Genomic DNA, 19781 nt, shown 5'->3' with positions numbered 1-19781 from the left:
TGAATGAAAGACGTTGACACGAACGGGTTCACGGGATTGGGTAGGACCCGTGCTGTCTTAGCCCAGGCCCCGCCGGACCCGTTTAAGGAATGAGGCGGCTCGAATCGGCCCAGGGCTTTCCCTCTCGTGACGTCACCTATCGAACACGATGGCGTCAGCATATTGGCTGCGGGGCCCACCGGCCCCGTGAGAGGCGGAGGAAGCGTTCCCTGTTTCGGTCCCGTGAGCGGTGACTATGGGCCCACCAACACGACCAAAGCGGGGGAGGGAAGCGGTGCCGTCCCGTCGTCCATTCACATGGTGGGTCCCGCACCGGCAATACGAGTGGGAAATTCTGGAGCCTGTCTCCGTGTCAGACAGGAAATCCGTCCCCCCATCCGCAGAGGCGAGCTCGCTCCCCGCCCTCCGCACCCCCTCGCTCGGCCTCCGCCGATCCCCCACCGCCGCCTCCTCCTCCCCCTCCCCCTCGGGGGGGTCGATCCAAGGTACACGTCTCCACACCCTTCCATCTCAAAATCCCCATGAGTACCTCGGTTTCCTTCTTTCTTTCTCCCCTTTCTCCTGTTTCTTGCTGCTATGGTTCTTTTTCTCGTTGGAAATCCATTCGAAATTTTGGGTTATCTTGGAGAAACCGAATCTTTTGGTCGTTCTTGCTGTTGTCGATGCGAGTATATGTCAGAATACGTCTCAGTGCTCAGATCTGAGAATTTTCTCCTTGGGGTTTTGAGGGTTTTGTTCCGGAACGGTATGCTAGGGCTTGAGGAATCCGGAGATAAGCTTGTGGATACATGAAGATGAAGCTTGAGGTTTTTGATTCATCGACTGGGAAGGGGAATATAGAAGGAATTAAGTCAAAAAGAACAAAAAGAACTATTAATGTTGCAGCGGATCAACTAAATTACCCAGCAAACTTGGGTAGCTAAGCTTGTCCGCATGTGGTGTCTATCCTAATAGAAGTCAATTGGCCATTCACTGTTTGAAGTATGTCCTCCAAGGTACTGGTCAAGTTTGATTGATGCGTTTTCATACGGCATAACTAATATCGCAAAAGGACATGTACTTTTTTTCATCTAGAATCCAAAAATAATTGCTTGATGTAGCTTAGTTCTTGTTGTGAACATTAGAAAATTAATATATCACATCACATCAATTTATCAGAAGAGAACATTAATAATCTTTTGTCACTCCTTTTATTTTTTGTTGGGCTATGTGGTACATGTATGGAGGTCATATTCCATCAAGAACAAGTTTAAAGAGTAAAGGATTGCTTCACTATGGTCTTTTTATGGTCACTACAACTATATTAGTTTATTCTTTAAACATGTTAGTTTTTTCTTTGTATTCTTTCTTCTTCTTACGCTTTGTTGTTGTTGTTGTTGTTGATTCTTTCTTCTTCTTCTTCTTCTTCTTCTTCTTCTTCTTTTCCATAATATAGCACAAGTTACCTTTGAGTGTAGGGTCATGTCATCTTGGGTCTGGGTTGTTTTTATTATTATTCTTTAATTTTATGCTATATGTAGTCAAATTATTATATGATGTTCTGGAATCCTAGTTTGATTAGGATCGATGTCTTTCACTAAAGGTTGCTTGTAATAGGGCTTGTAGTTGAAGATTGTTGAATGATGAATTTATCTATTGGCCAACAACAAGGTCCCTCTCTTTCTCTCTCTTGTTCCCCTTGTCTAATGTAATCTTCTTTTTCTTTTTGCTATTTATTCTTCAGTGATCCAACTAGATGTAGTTTGCCGTTTTATCTCTTGCTCTTTTATTATTTTGCAGTATAGGGACATCTTCTTGCTATCTTGTCCTATAATGAGTCAAGTTATCTTCAGGCTGTCATTTCTCAAATGAAATTGGTAAATTAGTAGTTTCTATTAACCAACCATCAAATTTCTCCGCCTTTGATCTGATTGGATCTAAAACCTTGATTCTTTTCTTGGATTTCCATCTACCCTTACTGAATCATTCCACCTATGAAATATTTGATGTCCTGTAACATTCTGGATTTGTTGAAACAGACAATTCAGATCATTCTTGGTCAGGATTGGCTGATCCAACAAACATCATCTCAAACTGGGATCAGTTGGATTTTTTGTATATGATGAGTTGATAGAGGCTTCACGTCCAACTATATGAAGGCACGAGAGCCATTTTGAAGAGTAAATTCATCTTTTTTGACTCCGATAATTCTTGTTTAATAAATTCCATTGTTTGATGGCTGAAGAATAGATTAATACACAGGGGTATTTTAACTAGGGGCTACACCAATCAGACAAGGAGAGAAAAATGAAACAGAAAATATGAAAAGAGCAAAGAGATTAATTAAAACATGATATTACCCATTATGTTCCATATTTAGCTCTTTGCAGCTGCAAGTAACGGCACACTTGATTCTTGTCCATGTTAGGTTCAAGGGAAACATTTCCTGATCTTTCTTCATAATGTACCCAAGAGATAAATAATCTGTGCATCATGTTATTCTTTAGCACCAGAATATTAAAAGAGCCTTAAAGTAATGAGTAGATGCAAGTTACGATTGACAAGCTGAACTCCCTTCAAGGGTTGGATTTAGTTGGTTTTTCGTAGCACTATGAAAATGTCAATCTCTCTGAAGGATGCATAATACCTTCGGTATGTTGTTAGAGAAAAGTAACCATAGTCATTTCAAATGTGGTCTTTTGACATCTGTAGCTTGTTCAACTTCACATTATCATACATAAATTATTCTTCAAAATTCTTGATGATATTTACTGTGTAGTCAATAATGAGTGAGAACAAATGTGTGCAGAACTATTGGTCCGGTTGGAAGGATTCCTTGAAAGTAAGACAGAGAAGATGTATGCATTTGGTGGTTGCAGTAGGAAGAGGAATAAGAAAACTTCTGTTGCCCCTACTGTAGTTTTTACTCCTGTGCAACCTGTCACACATGTACCTGTACATGTTGGTGGCCATCCACCTACACTACAATCATTAGTTCAGATGTGGCCAAGCCCTCTTGTCATATTGTCTCCAACAGCACCATGGGCTGCACAACCATCTATTCCATCAACATCGGAACATTCATCTGTGCAAAATGATCCTGACAAGGTACTTGTTCTTCCTTTTTTTTTTTTCTTATTTGACTATTTATGTTTCCCTACAGGACCATGGAAAGATGGTTTCACATATGCCAAATGATTCAGGTGCTTCTCTAAGTAAAATTTGAAATATATAAGGACAGTTGAATGCACATCTGGTAACATGTTTGGGCAAATTCCTACCAATTTTGCAAGTCCAAGGAGTTAAGGTACTGATGTTTGATCAGACTTGGGCATGGATTAGTGGATGAAGTCTTGACAATGACAGAAAAAGGAAGAAAAGCTGCTTAGATCAAGAGCTACCTCAGGATACAAGGTTTTGGATAGTATTCTATTTGACAATTAAATCGAAGCTTATTTAAATATGTCTTATTGAAAATCCAGAACTTCAAAATCATGAAGCCATTTATCTTTGAACCTATAATAAGAGGAGGCAATTGGTACCTCTCATCAAATTGTTTTTGTTTTGCATTTGTGTTGATTTTGAATTAAATAGACATAATCTCTAGTATGTTGGTGACCTTTAATATAAAGGAGGTACCAGACAAAAATGCAACCCAATACATAAGGCTTCTAGTGGTGCAGGTACCGAGCGGCATCAATGTATGTGATCTTAACCCTCACGAGCAGAGATGTTTGCATGATTTAAGGTCACCTAAGTAGCAAAGGAGCATCCCTACTGTGACTTTTTGCTCAACAGTCTTAGATGGGTTCCATAATCTTGTGAGAGAATTTTTTAACTGTGCATGGCTATTTGTTGCAAGTACTACGTAAATACTCCTGGCAATGCATCTTATGTCTGTTTAGTCAGAACATTTCTGTTACTGTACTTTTTGTTGTTACATCCAAATATTTCAGCTTGAATTCATGTGGATGGATAGGAAAGGATGGCGGACATGGCAAGTGCTGGCGTTACTACTATACTGGGGGATGCTAGTAATGCAAAATGGCTACCAAGGGTTGATATGTTGTTTGACAGTGAAACTGATGCATACGACTTCTATAATACATATGCTGAGAATGAAGGTTTCATTGTGCGAAGATCAAAGTCAACAGTATCAACAAAGAATATCATCACTAAGAGGACATTTGTGTGCTCGAGAGAAGGCTTTCGAGAGAAGAAAAAAGGAGAGAAAGAGGCCAAGTGTCCACGACCTGTAACAAGAATTGGTTGCCCAGCATGCATGACCATTAGGCTTACACCTAATGGCAAATATCGCGTGACAGAATTTGTACCAAACCACAACCATCAACTTGCAATGGTAGCTACCTATGATAAATTGAGGGCGAAGAAGCTGAGGCGCAATGCTCGAGTTGCAAGAGCAGATTTGGTGGATGATACAGTGAGGCTACCGGAGTTTGAAAGTGAAGATGAGGCCTATGAATTCTACAGTGCATATGCTGGAAGGATGGGATTCCGTGTTCGAAAAACAAGTGCAACAATTAGTGCCGAAAATGTAGTTACTAGAAGGATGTTTGTTTGCTCAAGAGAAGGATTCCGTGAGCAGAAAAAAGGAGAAAAGAGAGTAAAGAAACCACGAAAAGAATTTAGAACTGGTTGTCCTGCCTGTATGGTCATTAGAATATCATCAACTGGCAAATATCGCGTAACCGAATTTGTTACTTTTCATAACCATCAGCTAGAAGCTCCATCATCCACTGAGATCTTGACGTCTGAGACTGCAGAAAATGGTGCAGATCATGTTTTGAACACAGTCAATGAATCTGCAGATGATGATGCCCAGAAGCACATCAATAGTCCACAATGTAGTACCTTGCTTCCTCCAGGTTATAAAAACTATCTAAGATCTAAGCGAATGAAGGCTATTCAAATGGGTGATGCAGGTGCTACATTGGAGTATCTGCAAAGGATGCAAGAAGATAGCTCATCATTCTACTATGCAATACAAGTTGATAAGGATGACAATTTAACCAATGTCTTTTGGGCAGATGCAAAGTCTGTAATGGACTTCTGTTACTTTGGTGATGTTGTATGCTTTGACACGACCTACAAGGTGCTTGATTATGATCGGCCGTTTGCATTATTTACCGGTATTAATCATCATAAACAGACCGTTATTTTTGGTGCTGCTTTGCTTTATGATGAAAGCGTGGAATCTTTGAAGTGGTTGTTGGAGAGTTTCAAGACAGCAATGAGTGGAAAACAGCCTAAGACAATCTTAACGGACCGTTGCGCTGTGTTAAGTGAGGCGATAGCTGCAGTTTTGCCAGCTACAAACCATCGGTACTGTGTTTGGCATATTTACCAAAATGCTATTGTACAACTAAGTCAAGTATTTCATGGATCGAGAACTTTAGGATATGACTTCAGGAGATGCCTCTTTGATTGTGAAGATGAGGAGGAGTTTTTGAAAGAATGGGAAGCAATGTGTGGTAAGTATGATCTTATAGACAATAAATGGATGGCTACTCTGTTTGAGGAAAGAGAGAAATGGGCGTTGGTATATGGACGAGAAACATTTTATGCGGATATGAAGAGTGCTCAACAGAAGGAGAGCATGAATACTGAGCTAAAGAAATATTTATGCAACAAAACTGAACTACTGGGCTTTTTTGAGCATTATGAAAGAATACTATCCGAGAAACGATGTGCCGAACTACAAGCTGATATTAATGCTAACCAGAGTAACCAAAAGCCACCACCTATGCGCATGCTGAGGCAAGCTGCAAATGTTTACACTCCAGCTGCATATAAAATGTTTGAAAGGGAATTTGAACTGTACATGGATTGTATTTTGTATGGTTGCAATGAAGTAGGGACAATATCTGAATACAAGGTTATGATCGAGGAGAAAGCTAAGGATCATTTGGTGAAATCTGATTCTTTTGATGGTTCTGTGACTTGCAGTTGCAAGAAATTTGAGTTTCTTGGGATTCAATGCTGTCATGTATTAAAAGTGCTAGATACTCAAAATATCAAAGAACTTCCGCCGCAGTACATATTGAAGCGGTGGAGGAAGGATGCAAAGACCAGAGGTTTAAGTGAAGACTCTATGTTCTCATTTGATTGCTTTCCTCAATCATCACTGGCAAAACGTTATAGCTCTCTATGCCGCATTTTCAGTATTGCAGCAGCACTTGCAGCTAAAACTATAGATTCATATGCATTCCTTGAAAGCCACTCAGAGGTGCTTAGCAATCAGTTAAACCAAGTTTTACAATCAAGATCCCTCGAGATGCCTGCTATGATTCCCGCCCCATGCGATCAACTACAAAATCCTGTTGAGAGCATGGTTGCTGAAAGTCTTCGGTAGGATAAAACCAATCAGGCTAATTTTGCGGATGGTGCATTTCATGGTATGGATAAGCAAGCACTTTTTTTTTATCAGTATTTGGTTTCCTGCTTTCTGAGTTATCTAAACATTTAACTGCAATGCCAGCCCTTTGTTTAACTGTTTTGAATAGTTAGACAATAAATTAAAAATTAAGCAGGAACTTGAATCTATTCCATGTTATGGTCTTTACTGTTTGTATCAGCACCAAGGTGACTTCTATTGTATAAATCATCTTGAGCTGCTGTTTATCGTAATAACTTTATCCACGTCTTGTGATTAGAAGAATATTTGTTTTCATTGAAATATATATATATATTTTTTAAATGCAGATTGCTCGAATTGGTGGATTTACATTAACCATGTGTCGATGTCATTTCCGATACGGGTCACCAGAAGGATGGTGACCATGCAGTTGGATCTCAAAAGTTCATTGGAGCTCTGTGTAGTGTTTTTTTTTTTTCACTAATGCAATTATGTTGAGTTATGTAGTACAGGATACTGATTTAATTTGTCGTTTTATGGTCACTCTGTGTGGTCTGCTACTGAGACGTCATTCGGTGCAATTTTCATAAAGAAGGTAAATTTGGTTAACATAAGATTAGCATAATCATGAGAAGGCTAATTAGTGATATCGAGGTTTTCATACTCGATCAATTCTCTGTCAGAGCAGTAAGATTTAGGGTTCATGGGGTATCACAGTTTTCCTTTGCCTTCATTAAACATGGTTTTAAATGCTGCTTGTTATTCAGTCTATGCAGTTTCATTTCTTTTCCTCGTTGCACTCAGTGCTGCTTATTATTGTTGATCGCAGTAACCTTGAGATTAACCGATTAGGGAACTCCGTGATATGTATGGCTTTTCCTTAACAATTGACTTACACGCTGTCTTTTAACATCATATTTACGTGCAGCTGAGGTAGCTGATGCGAAGCAAATGTAATCTGTGAATGGGTTGGTTTCCATGATGGCTCGAGATGGCAATGCATTTATTTAGTCCCAGGAAATGCTGTGATGTATGTGTTTGTCATCTTTTGATTTTGATGCCTTCTCTCTTTATGAAACAAGCATGAGATGCTGCACACCTTGGACCTATGGCCTGCATATATTCTACTGGGATGGCTTTTGCTGTAGCTATCAGAATTGATGTTTTTTGGATTTCTATTGTTCTGCAGTTAAGCAGTTTAAAGATTAAGCGGGCAGAGAGTGCCGATGTTCTTTCAAGTGTAATTATTTTTAATTTTCTTTCTTATTAATTTGGTTCATTTAAAATTTACTATAACATTGACAAAAGATAAGTGAAATTTAAATGATCTAACTAATACTAAAATGATGTCGGGAAATTTATTGAATTACCTAATAATTATAAAAAAAAATATGTAATGTATGAATTATTAAGATTAAACATGACTTAAATGACAATATCGAATGATATAAAATCAGATTTATGATTAAAAGTTTTACTTAAATAAAATATTAATCATAATGAGATATTTTATTTATTTTTTTGATAGATTTGTTAAGAATCTTTTATGATATTAGTGACTTATTATAATTTTAGATTATATCAAATAGATATGAAAATAATATTTTTTTTTCTCTCATTTATAAGATATTTTATTGATTATCGTATTAAAAAAGTATATACTTTCTATTTTACATATATGATATTTACTTGAAGTCGAAGTTATTTTCCTTGAATGCAAGAACAATGACATCTCCGTACTACTCTACCGTCAAAGAATTCAACGATGTCCGACACACATCGGAACAGTTTCGGTCGCATCGGAAACGCAAAAGAAAGAACACGTCGTCACAGAACCACAGTCATCAGCATTCCCATGGTGAGTCCAATCGCAAGCTTTGGATGACCAACTCCGTCGGCTGCAGATTGCGATGGAGGTGGCGAAACTGGAGCGAGAACCAGGTCTACAGCCGGTGGCTCCGACGATGATGAACCCGTGCTCGTGGCGCTGCCGAGCGGCGAACTCCCCGGTGAACGAGGTCCATGAGAAGCAGCAGGAGCTTCAGGTTTCGTTGGTGTCGGGACGGGCGGTGGCGTCGCCGCCGCTGCCGCTGCAGAGACAACGTCGACTTCGAGCTTCATCCCGGCGGTGCAGTGCCCTGCGATCCCACAGATGAAGTGTCGCTTCCCGGGTGCCGATAACTTGATGACGGTGCTCCCGCCTGTGTAAGATTGGATCGGCCTGCTTGCGGTGCATGCATCGTATTCTGCTTTTGTTACCTCCACCACATCATGGGATGGAGCGTATGCGAAGCCTGCAAACAACATTTAACCGGAATGAGTGCTGCTACAGAGCTCCATGAGGTACCAACAAGGATAAACATTATATAGAAGAGATTCCTACGGCCAAACAGAAACCGAGTTGCGCTGCTAACATCGCAAACTTACTCAGGCTGTCACCAGGCACAAACGTCTGAGCCGACGCCCACGTCTGCAGATCTGTGCTTAGATCCCACCCTCCCTCCGAGCCTCCGACAGTGTAAGTTGCAGCGGCCGCAACTTGAACCAGCACCGCCAAGGCCACGACGTTGATGAATCCTCCCCAAGTCGCCGCCATCTTTCGCCTGACGCAAACCAGGTTTCACGAAGAGATCAAGAGATGGGGTATAAGTAGGGAGGCGATGGGCTGCCAAGATAAATGCCGGATGACAGACACTTGGAAGTTGGTAGAAGGCACGCAGCCATGGGAGTGAGTAGCTATGTAACAATCACTAGAAAGTCTTTGCATAGCTACTACGATCATGGGATTTTTCTTCTTGGAGTCGAGTTCATGTGGCATAAACTTGCAGAATTGTTTGGGTAGTCTGAAACAAGATCAAATCGCTGGATGCCATGTGAAGTAGATAAGGACGATTCTCCAACAGCTGGACCTGCATTAAACCCAAGTGGGTGCCTCTTGTGATAGATATAGTTCTGCGTTGCTGCTCTTTTGTACCAACCCAGCTTCTTAAATGGTATTAGCTGTTGGCGTGGAAGAACTGTAAGGCTTGGAAGGGGATTGGGTACGCAGCAATCGAGTACTGTTCTTCACAGTCTCTTCCTTGATCACGAGTACTCTTCTTCTTTTTCTTGATCACCTAATCCCATTCACCGACAGCTAGCACTAAACACAAAAAAGTTCTTCGGACAGTCAATCACGAGTCAGCGTAAAAAATAATCACATAAAATAATTGGGATGATAGGAACAGATCAATTCATTAGGAGGCTCATGTTGAGCAACCAATGATATGAAAACATCTTGCCCAAAAAGACAGAGACTTGATTCAAATCCAATATGAACATTAGGTGTTAAAAAACAATATTTCTCCTGTCATTGCCAGCAAGATGTGTTAGACTTTATGGTCTTAATTCATTGATTAAGATATATTGAGATTTTAATTGGACTCTGATTAATATTGTCGATCGATAACTATACTTGATCTCAATCCTAACATTAAATTTTATTTCTCACAAGATGATTTGAAGCCCATATACTTTCCACTGGTGTACGCTCTCCAAACATCAATCGCACCATAGCAAATTATGGTGGTCGTGCTTACGGCCATCACGGCGGTGACTGTGAACACAATAGGAGAAACTCTGCCCGACTTCAGTACGATTCCTTTCATGGCCATCGATCCAATAGCCGAGGCTGCAAAGCACAGCACTGCATAGACCGAAGCTCGATCGACTTGTATCATTCCCAGGATTATGTACTTGACCGTGGTCATGGAAGCTGAGAACATCACCATGAAACTGCTTGTTGCCGCTGCAGTCTACAAATCAGGGGCAAGCAGAAGAGTTATCGGCGGACAAAGTCTACATAGCTGATGAACATAATCCATGAGTGTCCTCAAAATTCACCTGGGGAGGTATCCCGATCTGCAGAAGCACAGGGTTTAGGAGGAGTCCTCCACCAATCCCAAATAGGCCACTCAAAACCCCTGTCAAGAGTGCCGCCAGTGGAAATGCAAACACCGGCAACGCCTGGATCCTTATTTGCGCTTTGTCCTGCGTGAGTTTGCTGTGATCTCGTCAAATGATCTCCTGATGTGATCGATGGCTATCGAAGCAAAAGAATAAGAAAGCACGTTGACTGACCTGGGTGTCTACTTGCCGATGATGAGAATCCTTCTTCTCGTACAGCACGTATGCCGTGAAAGCAATAGCCAAAGGGATCTGAGACAATGTGATGAACCAATATGCAACTCCGCATGGTTTCAAGTTGATTGCACCCTGAAGAGCACTTGCAGTTCAGAAAGCAGCAATCAAACACCATTTCAGAGCTTATTTTCTCTATCAATGAAATGTCGATATTGAGTTAAACAGCAGAACGATTAGCCAACAAAACAGAGCAGACCGCGCTTCATGCTGTCGATGTTTGACTGACTACGCCCCGTCAACGTGAGATTAGCTTTTACTTGTCGTGAAAGAGAGGGAAGAACTCACTCGGACCACAGGAGAGTGATCCAACTAGTGGACAGTTCAGACAAAATGTTGCGAGTGTCAAGCAAGACATACGACATGCAAGATGGAATACAGCCGGAGAATCTCACCTTCCCATGTTTGTCTCCTGCGAGGACATGCAGAAGGAAGAAACAGACCCATATCATCACCAAGACCACCACGTCCTTCCAAGGGAACCTTATCCTGCCACTCTGTGCACCACCAAGAAGAGCCTCTTCCGCGCCATTCACACTCCTCTCCCGTCCGTGTCCATCGGTCGTTTCCGTCTCCTCCGTCTCAGCGTGCCAGCATCGAACCCCAGCCTTGCATGTCCTGAAAGTAGAGCACGCAAGGAAGACGGCAAACAGGACGGTGATGAGCCACTCCGGGAACATGATGTTACAGATGACCCCCAGGCTGACCCCTAGCAGCATGCTTGGCTGCGAGAGCAGAGCGATCTCATAATTGATCGGTGGGTTGGTTGCTTCAGTGCCGACGCTGGTGAAGAAGAGGTTGCACAGAACGTTGGCTATCGAACCCCCCGTGACCATGAAGGCTGAGTACGTGGTGGCTGCCTTCAGGTCTAATCCAGCCACCAGGTTGAGGATGGGGAGGAACAAGGAGCCACCGCCGACCCCTCCTGCGCTTGAAACCGAGGCGGCAATGAAGCAGAGAAGACATGACACGAGAGTCCGGTAGCCCGGGGTTGTTGCCTCCCCTTGCATGGATTCCTTTTGGTGCTGCCTCCAGCTAGTTAATTGCTTCAGGAGGAGCTCTACGCCGTGATGCTGCGAAGTGGAATTGGTGCCTCCTGCAAATGTCACGAGGATGATGGCCATTGGAAGAGGCAGCACCGACCGGAGAAGAAACATGGAGCACCACGTCTTCATGGCTTCAGAAGATTATTATCATCATCCTGCCGTTGGCTGTGACTCCGGACTGTGTGGCCTTTCTTTTCAGACATGCATCTTCTCGTGAACTGTTTAGCTCCTCTTATCCGGCATTTAAGTCGTTCGTCAAAATGTCAGAACTAATAATAGACGTCTCTTTTTAGAGGAGCTTTCGGGCCCACTGTCCTGGAGGCTTCCGTTAACGGGTGGGAATCACATGTCACCACGAGACGGCGTCGACCTTCATCATAAGAGAAAGGCAACACATAAAGTGGAAACACTGGAAGACTGTTACGACACTGAAATTTAGGGATGAGTCGCATCCGAGTGGACCCAGCCGACCTTTTACCTTGTTTCTGCTGAAGTAATCATATCCAAGTTGACGCAGATCGTGTGGCTCGGCGTAGCCACTTGATGCGGTGGAATGCCTTCTTATCGGTGGTCGGATGCCACTGCTGACTCTTTTCCGAACATGAGAGATGATTACTGGTAAGAGATGATGAGCTACGTGGGTGGATAAGTCATCCTCTCGTGCTGTGTTACGCCGCGCCGAGAAGACGAAGTGCTTTGGCTCTCTCTGTCACTCTCTATTTTTTATGAGGATAATAATTATGATAAGACTCGATTGATATCAGTCGAGCCTCACACCTCGATCGGTATGATGATACCCGATCAAACGGATCAGAACACAACCCGAGACGCTTTAACACCCGCTTAGGCTCGGCTCTTCACGCCACGCAACGCCTGTGTTAGACGCCACCATTTGCCCCGGTAAGCGGGCACATCAAACCACAACAAGCTTCCCTATAAATACCCTCGCACTCTCAACGAGCAAGGGGGGAGGGACCGAGACCGATACGCAGGGGAGAACACACCAGGGAGACATCTCAAACTCCTCTTCTCCTTTCTACCCCCTCCACCATCTACTGACTCGATCGTCGGAGGGGTCGGGTCGCGTCTCCCGACCCGACCTGTGTGCAGGACTGCAGACGGAGCGCGCGCCCAGCCGAGGAACCCCCTCCGACGGAGTCGGTTGACCCCGTCCCCATCGGACCGCCGCGGCCGACCCCCTCGGCGAACCCAAGGGCCGCACCGGGGAGATCCTGCCTTCCGGACCCGAACCGAGCCGCGTCGGCCCCGAGGCCACGGCTCCAGGTTGTTTACACTAACAGATTGGCGCTAGAAGGAGGGCCCAGAATGTCGGGTCATCACCCGAGCGGCTCAGACGAGCCCACGACTGACAGGTCGCACCCGACCGAAGCCTTAGGGGAACATTCCCCGCATGGAGGCCATCGTGACGAACACTGCGCCACGACCTCCGAACGATACTAGCAAACATTCAACGACCCGGGCTTGTCGCCGCCCGATGGCACCCTAGCTGACTCGACGCCCGTGTCACCCGAGGCCTTTCAAGACCTCGCCCGTCAAATCCGAGCTCTGATGGATGTGGTGCAAACCATCATCCCGCTCGTTCCTCATCCGGCGCACCCACCTGCAGTCCAACCACTGCGACAATACGAACTGCCCGCTCGGGCCCGCATGACACTTCCGGAGTTCCCCACTTCGCCTCGGGTCCGACCGGCCCCACTCGGGGATCCAGTGATGGCAAACCCGAGCGACCGCTCAGAGATCGAGGCACTCTCTTCGGACTCCCTGCGGGCCCAATTGCGCTTCGTCAGTCAGCGACTTGACGAGGTGCAGAAAGAGGTCCGTAGGTCCAAGGGAGAGCTAAGGGAGGACGCACACCAAGGGTCTCCCTTCACGCCCGAGATACGGGATAAGATAGTCCCCCCGGACTTCCAGCTCCCTCTTTGGACGCTTACGATGGCTCCACCGACCCGGCGGACCATGTAGCTGCTTTTCGCGCCCAAATGGCGCTATGCGGAACCTCTGATGCCTTGCTGTGCAGAGCGTTCCCTACCACCCTGAGAGGGCCTGCCCACTCGTGGTATGGCGGCTTAAAGACAGGAACAATAGCTTCATTAGACCAGCTCGTCAAGGACTTCAAGCTCCACTTTGTGGCCTATGCACGACCGAAGCCTTCCGCAACATTGCTCTTCGGACTCAAACAAGGGGAGGATGAGCCCCTCTCCCATTTTGTGGATCGCTTTGCCACGCAAATCCGAGGCCAGCCGGACACTCACCACTCTCTGTTAGTGCAGGCGTTCATGACAGGCCTGCGACCTTCCAGATTCCTCTGGTCCCTCGTGAAGCAACCTCCCACCACGGTGCCAGAGTTACTCCAGCGTGCTAACCGGTACATCGCCGCGGAGGCCTGGGCGACCGTGAGGAGAAGGGACGACCCCCGACCGCGGGCTCGATAACAGAGGTCAAGCACCCGCGGTGGCTACCCCATGTAGTCCACATGAAAGGAAATCCAAGCCCTACCTCGGCCTTTCTCGAGCCAAGGTCTAGTATCTACCTGACCCCCTCTCGGCTCGTGGCTTAAAATCTTCTGAATCTACACGACTTTGCCATACATTGCTGAGTCCACCTCAGGGCGGCTTGCCCACCTGAGTTGCATCTCTCGGCCATAGACTACCGAGCCCACCTCAACGCGGCCTGCCTGCTTGAGCCGTGTCCCTCGGCTGCAGCCCGCCTGCGCCGAGCTCCTCGGCCATAGACTACCGAGTCCATCTCAGGGTGGCTTGCCCACCTAAGTTGTATTTCTCAGTCATAGACTGCCGAGCCCACCTCAACGCGGCTTGCCCGCCTGAGCCGTGTCCCTCGGCTACAGCTCGCCTGCGTCGAGCTCCTCGTCAAAGACTACCGAGCCCACCTCAGCGTGGCCTGCTCGCCTGAGCCGCGTCCCTCGGCTGCAGCCCGCCTGCGCCGAGCTCCTAGGCCACAGACTGTCGAGCCCCCCAGGGCGACCTCTCAACCCGAGTCATATCACTCGACCATAGACTACCGAGCGTGCCTCTGCGCGGCCTGCCCGCCTGCGTCGTACTCCTCAGTCGCATGCCGCCCGATACCACACCTGCGCGGCCTGCCCGCCTGCGTCGTGCTCCTCGGTCGCATGTTGCCCGAGACCACACCTACGCAGCCTGCCCGCCTGCATCATGCTCCTCGGCTCCATGCTCCCGAGACACACCTGCGCGGCCAGCTCGCCTGCATCGTGCTCCTCGGCTCCATGCTCTCGGACACACCTACGCGGCCAGCCCGCCTGTGTCGTGCTCCTCGGCTTTATGCTCCCGAGACACACTTGTGCGGCCAGCCCGCCTGCGTCGTGCTCCTCGGCTCTATGCTTCCCGAGACACACATGCGTGGTCAGCCCGCCTGTGTCGTGCTCCTCGACTCTATGCTTCCTGAGACACACCTGCACGGCCAGCCCGCCTGCGTCGTGCTCCTTGGCTCTATGCTTCCTGAGATACACTCGCGCGGCCAGCCCGCCTGTGTCGTGCTCCTCGGCTCCATGCTCCCGAGACACACCTGCGCGGCCAGCCCGCCTGCGTCGTGCTCCTCGGCTCTATGCTTCCCGAGACACACCGGCGCGGCCAGCCCACCTGCGTCGGGCTCCTCGGCTCTATGCTTCCCGAGACACACCCGCGCGGCCAGCCCGCCTGCGTCGTGCTCCTCGGCTTCATGCCCCCGAGACCGCGCCTACGCGGCCAGCCCGTCAGAAAGCTAAAGCCATGCCTTGGACTCCCGTTATAACGGCCGACGCATAGCTTCTTTCCGGGGGGGGGGGATTATGATGAGGATAGTAATTACGATAAGACTCGGTTGACGTTAGCCGAGCCTCACACCTCGATCGACGTGACGAAACCCGGTCAAACGGACCAGAACACAGCCCGAGACGCTTTAACACCCGCTCAGGCTCGGCTTTTCACGCCACGCAACGCCTATGTCAGACGCCACCATTTGCCCCGGCAAGCGGGCACATCAAACCACAACAAGCTTCCCTATAAATACCCTCGCACTCTCAACGAGCAAGGGGGGAGGGACCGAGACCGATACGCAGGGGAGAACACACCAGGGAGACACCTCAAACTCCTCTTCTCCTTTCTACCCCCTCCACCATCTACTGACTCAATCGTCGGAGGGGTCGGGTCGCGTCTCTCGACCCGACCTGTGTGCAAGACTGCAGACGGAGCGCGCGCCCAGCCGAGGAGCCCCCTCCGACGGAGTCGGCTGACCCCGTCCCCATCGGACCGCCGCGGCTGACCCCCTCGGCGAACCCGAGGGCCGCACCGGGGAGATCCCGCCTTCCGGACCCAAACCGAGCCGCGTCGGCCCGGAGGCCACGGCTCCAAGTTGTTTACACTAACAATTTCCGCCAATGCAAACATGATTTTATTATAATATTCCGTTTCCATTAATCGATGGGTTATATATTATATCAAATAATTTTGATTGTTTAGTACATCTAAGTCTCATGTCAGGGGAAACGAGCGGATTCACTTGGTGACCCTTTTAAAACTTGATAAAAATCATTCGATGTAAGCATTAGTAGTGATTTGGAGTCAATAAACAGAATATATAATTCTTTTCTTTTCTCTCATGTAGAGGACACAAATGAATATATATATATATATATATATATATATATATATATATATAATTAGATAACTGTCAAAATTAAAATGATGAGTTAATCCATAAGAGGTCATAAGAAATATTTGATCGTCATCCAATCAGGAACACATACATTAAGTTTTTACACATCTACACATCTCTGTTGACATGTTAAAATTGATAGGTATTCTTAACGATGATAATTTTGCATCACACCCTAAATGTGATATGCCATCAGGTTGCACATATGTCGCTTCTCCTTGTCATTTACCCACATTGTCTTCCGTTACTTCGTGGGGGTCAGAATATAATATCTTCTATAGTAAACAATCTAACAATATTAATTTAACCAAATGATATTTTATGATTAGATTCGACTATATTATTATCAAAAATATTTCATGGATAAATTTCATCATGTCATGATCGAATGATCCTTCGTGGATGGATTCAATTTCATTATTATCAAGAGATACTTCATAATCAAATTTAATCATATCATCATCAAATGATGCTTAACGATCGAATTTCAATCGTATCAATATCGAAGGAATCTTCATAACCAATCGTTATCAGTTGAAGTTTCAGTTTCATGGTCGATAATTATATTCATGGCTTCTATATGTTCACATAAATCATAGTGTTATAACTATAATATTTATAAATTTGACACTTTAATTTTGACTATTAAGTCCATTATAAAAAAAACCTAGGTTCAATCTTTACATATATATATATATATATATATATATATATATATATATATATATATATATATATATATATATATATATATATATATATTCATATTATTGAGTTTTTTGAATTCTTGCTAATCTAAACATGAGATAAGTTTTATCGGGTATGCCCCAACATAGTTTTTCTATGGTCACTAGTCGAATCTCTTATTTTCGTAACATGGAACTCGTAAACTCGAAATGAATAAATTCTTAAAAAAATCATTTCACATATTCCCCGGCATTTTTTATTTTCTAAAAGATGATATTACATCTAGTTTTCATCTTATTGATCTATGTCTTTGCCCCATCAATCCTCGCCATCGTCCGCTGTCTCCGCCCTAATCATCATTGCCCTCGCATCAATCCTCGCCATCGTTCGCTATCGCCTTCATCCATTATTATTAAAACATTATTAAGGCCCTACCTTCGTTCCGTTATCTCTAATGCGGACCTCGATAGAGGGGAAGGAGGTGGTCATGATTGGGCTTCCCTTCCCTCTTTCCAAGCATGACTGATCACATTAGGCATCACTTTGAGACTCCTTCCCAAACTGTTATTTTCTTTTGATCGAGCAATAAAAAAAAGGTGAAAGCGATAGGCCGAACAAGTGGGCTACATTCATTGAGTGTTTTTTTTTTTTTTTAAAGGAGGGGGGATGGTGGGCTCGAAATCCAAAAGGTTGAGAATGGTCGTTTCGAAATTGGCATAGTGAGAGATGCTCGACATGGAGGCGAGGATGAAAATGATAACAACGATCGTGATAAAGACAGAGTGAGAGCCTCGCGACGAGTAGCGGTGTACAAGAGCACAATAATAAACAATGGACAAGATAAGAGTATGATGCACCAATAGGTAGGGGAGGGATGAAGACGATGGGACAAAAATTAAAGATAATTTTATTTTTTAAAATATTATATTTTTTTTTATGAAAATACATTAGTGTGAAGCTGCTAAGGAAAAAAAAAATAGTAGTGTTTTTTTTAAAAGAAATTAGCCCTCAAGTCTTTATTATCCACAGCAGTGAATTGTCAACGTATTAATTCACATGATGCTGGTCACGGGCATTGCCTTTTTGGTCGTGGAGCCTAACCTACAGGCTTATCCGTTTCAGGCTCCAACGAGCGGTGTTTGCCAATTGCTTCTCTGCTACCGTAATTAATGGCCTCCAATCTCCTCAAGCTTCTTCCTTCCCAGACCTGCCTCGGAGCCTCACCTCCGCTCCATCAACCTAATGTCCACCTCCAACACGCGTCCCCCCCCTTCCCCAAAAGACTGCACCTTTCTGCCTCACTCGTCAGCTCTTCACTAGGACGCATCACCGCTTCCTCCACTCGGGACCTCTCCTCCCCCACTCCCTACAAACCGCCCTCCTCTAGAGAAGAAGCCATCTCCCAGGCCAAGCTCTGCCTTTCCACCACCCTGCAGAAACCCCTCAACAACTCGCCTCCCCTCCCCACCAGGAAGCTCAAGAAGCTGAGACATCCCCGGTACCGCGTCGAGATACCGGTCGTCGACGACTCACCGGGCTCCCTCACCCAGCTCGCCCTCGACGTCTTCTCTGACCTGTCCATCCGGAAAAAGGGCGGGAAACCGAGGCTGTTGATCTTGTGGTCTTCTCCCGCGGTGGCAGATTCGGCGCGGCAGGCGTTCGACTCGGTCGTCAACTCGGACTGTGCCTCGGTGACGTCCGAGTCGCTGAGTTCCACGGACTTGGCGGTCTTTATGGCGCCCGAGGTGTCCCAGTTGGAGGAAATGAAAGCGGTCACCGACTGCCTTTACCCCAAGCCGGTGGTCCTCTTCAACCCCCAGTGGGGGTTCGAGGAGGAGAAGGACTTGGGCAGGGCCGCCGAGAGCTTTGTGAGCTCCTTCGAGGTGGTCTACTCCTTCATGGGGTTGGAGGTCCGAGGCGTCCTCAGCAAGAGGAGCGGTGTGGTGTTGAAATGCGTGAGGGATGGAGTGGTGAGTGGGGAAGGGTGGGTGGTCATGGTGGAGGAAGAAGGTAACAAGGAGGAGCTGAAGATGGTCACCACGTTCAAGAGGAGGCCGTCCATCGCGGAGGTCGAGAACGTCTTGTACAATCTGATGGCCGCGAATTCGCCGGTCACCAAGTCCGTGAAGTTTATCAGTGATCTGGTCTCCAATGTGACTGGAAGGAAGGCGAACAAGTAAGTGTTGCTTCGTCTCAAGTCCGTGAAAGTTGAGTGTACTCCTCCTGCAATATTTGGCCCGTAAGTTGTTTGATTATTTGCCTCAACAACAGGGACATCTGCATATTTTTGAGTTTCTATAGGTTTACCGGTCTCATTCAGCACTCCTATAAAAATCGTGTCCGATTTGAGATTCTTGTTCATGAAAATTCTGATGTATTACATAATTATTTCCAGAAAAATGAATGTTATGAATGTACTACGAAATCTGGTTGTTTGCAAGAGTGACAATTGAATATGGTGTTACATTAGTTCTTAGATGTTCTTCCTCTGTATAGATGGATGTCCATTTCCGTAGGCTTTTAGCCTTTGTATCAATGGAATTCATAATACTTGTACGACTGGGTTTGGACAATGAGATACAATTGGGTAATATTCGGATAGTTTTCCCTTCTTTTTCTTTCTCCTAAGAAAATGAGATACAATTGGTCGTAGTTGGTTTTGCCTAAGTTGTGCTGCATCATTGCGTGTCCGTACGTTTGCAAAGGTCAATCTCCCCGAAACCTCATATGGTCTCTTAAGACCTACAAAACAGAAAACACGTTAGAGAAAACGTCTCACTCGAAATACACACGTAATCATTTCAGAAAGCACTTAGTAATTAAAT

The 19781-nt window shown here is 45.6% G+C and overlaps 4 protein-coding genes across 8 annotated transcripts; 2 read left to right on the top strand and 2 right to left on the bottom strand.

The window, feature by feature from the left end:
• Nucleotides 1-235: 235 nt before the first annotated feature.
• On the top strand, nucleotides 236-7140 carry LOC135640689 (protein FAR1-RELATED SEQUENCE 5-like). Its single transcript, XM_065155379.1, has 4 exons — nucleotides 236-485; nucleotides 2789-3087; nucleotides 3959-6395; nucleotides 6703-7140. Exons 1-3 carry the CDS (start codon nucleotides 236-238, stop codon nucleotides 6350-6352), a joined length of 2943 nt encoding a protein of 980 aa, XP_065011451.1. The 3' UTR covers nucleotides 6353-6395; nucleotides 6703-7140.
• Nucleotides 7141-8070: 930 nt separating this feature from the next.
• LOC103986580 (mavicyanin) lies at nucleotides 8071-9187 on the bottom strand. Its single transcript, XM_009404599.3, has 2 exons — nucleotides 8783-9187; nucleotides 8071-8649 (listed from the first exon to the last, which is right to left on the bottom strand). Exons 1-2 carry the CDS (start codon nucleotides 8949-8951, stop codon nucleotides 8183-8185), a joined length of 636 nt encoding a protein of 211 aa, XP_009402874.2. The 5' UTR covers nucleotides 8952-9187; the 3' UTR covers nucleotides 8071-8182.
• Nucleotides 9188-9342: 155 nt separating this feature from the next.
• Nucleotides 9343-11889, bottom strand: LOC135640624 (sulfite exporter TauE/SafE family protein 5-like). 5 transcript variants are annotated; one of them, XM_065155283.1, is made up of 5 exons: nucleotides 10930-11889; nucleotides 10475-10609; nucleotides 10238-10397; nucleotides 9934-10149; nucleotides 9343-9497 (listed from the first exon to the last, which is right to left on the bottom strand). In XM_065155283.1, exons 1-5 carry the CDS (start codon nucleotides 11707-11709, stop codon nucleotides 9472-9474), a joined length of 1317 nt encoding a protein of 438 aa, XP_065011355.1. In that variant the 5' UTR covers nucleotides 11710-11889; the 3' UTR covers nucleotides 9343-9471. The 5 variants fall into 5 exon arrangements, with proteins under 5 accessions (XP_065011355.1, XP_065011356.1, XP_065011352.1 ...); XM_065155284.1 differs by having other exon boundaries at nucleotides 9360-9497; nucleotides 10238-10384; nucleotides 10930-11855; XM_065155280.1 differs by lacking the exon at nucleotides 9343-9497 and having other exon boundaries at nucleotides 9761-10149; nucleotides 10238-10384; nucleotides 10930-11856.
• Nucleotides 11890-18026: 6137 nt separating this feature from the next.
• On the top strand, nucleotides 18027-19512 carry LOC135640423 (uncharacterized). Its single transcript, XM_065154825.1, has one exon. It carries the CDS (start codon nucleotides 18126-18128, stop codon nucleotides 19134-19136), a length of 1011 nt encoding a protein of 336 aa, XP_065010897.1. The 5' UTR covers nucleotides 18027-18125; the 3' UTR covers nucleotides 19137-19512.
• Nucleotides 19513-19781: the final 269 nt, after the last annotated feature.

Source organism: Musa acuminata, chromosome BXJ3-6 (genome assembly GCF_036884655.1).
Source record: "Musa acuminata AAA Group cultivar baxijiao chromosome BXJ3-6, Cavendish_Baxijiao_AAA, whole genome shotgun sequence".
NCBI classification, from domain to species: domain Eukaryota; kingdom Viridiplantae; phylum Streptophyta; class Magnoliopsida; order Zingiberales; family Musaceae; genus Musa; species Musa acuminata.
This window is presented reverse-complemented; position numbering and strand designations above follow the sequence as displayed.

What these genes read in the sequence shown, in the direction of transcription:
- LOC135640689 (XM_065155379.1), top strand. Translation starts at nt 236, where the DNA reads ATGGGCCCACCAACACGACCAAAGCGGGGGAGGGAAGCGGTGCCGTCC. An exon ending in CTCGGGGGGGTCGATCCAAG is followed by an intron (nt 486 to 2,788) that starts GTACACGTCTCC and finishes AAATGTGTGCAG; the next exon opens with AACTATTGGTCCGGTTGGAA. An exon ending in TGCAAAATGATCCTGACAAG is followed by an intron (nt 3,088 to 3,958) that starts GTACTTGTTCTT and finishes GTGGATGGATAG; the next exon opens with GAAAGGATGGCGGACATGGC.
- LOC103986580 (XM_009404599.3), bottom strand. Translation starts at nt 8,951, where the DNA reads ATGGCGGCGACTTGGGGAGGATTCATCAACGTCGTGGCCTTGGCGGTG. An exon ending in TGTGCCTGGTGACAGCCTGA is followed by an intron (nt 8,650 to 8,782) that starts GTAAGTTTGCGA and finishes TGTTGTTTGCAG; the next exon opens with GCTTCGCATACGCTCCATCC.
- LOC135640624 (XM_065155280.1), bottom strand. Translation starts at nt 11,709, where the DNA reads ATGAAGACGTGGTGCTCCATGTTTCTTCTCCGGTCGGTGCTGCCTCTT. An exon ending in ATCGGCAAGTAGACACCCAG is followed by an intron (nt 10,385 to 10,474) that starts GTCAGTCAACGT and finishes AAACTCACGCAG; the next exon opens with GACAAAGCGCAAATAAGGAT. An exon ending in AGATCGGGATACCTCCCCAG is followed by an intron (nt 10,150 to 10,237) that starts GTGAATTTTGAG and finishes CCTGATTTGTAG; the next exon opens with ACTGCAGCGGCAACAAGCAG.
- LOC135640423 (XM_065154825.1), top strand. Translation starts at nt 18,126, where the DNA reads ATGGCCTCCAATCTCCTCAAGCTTCTTCCTTCCCAGACCTGCCTCGGA.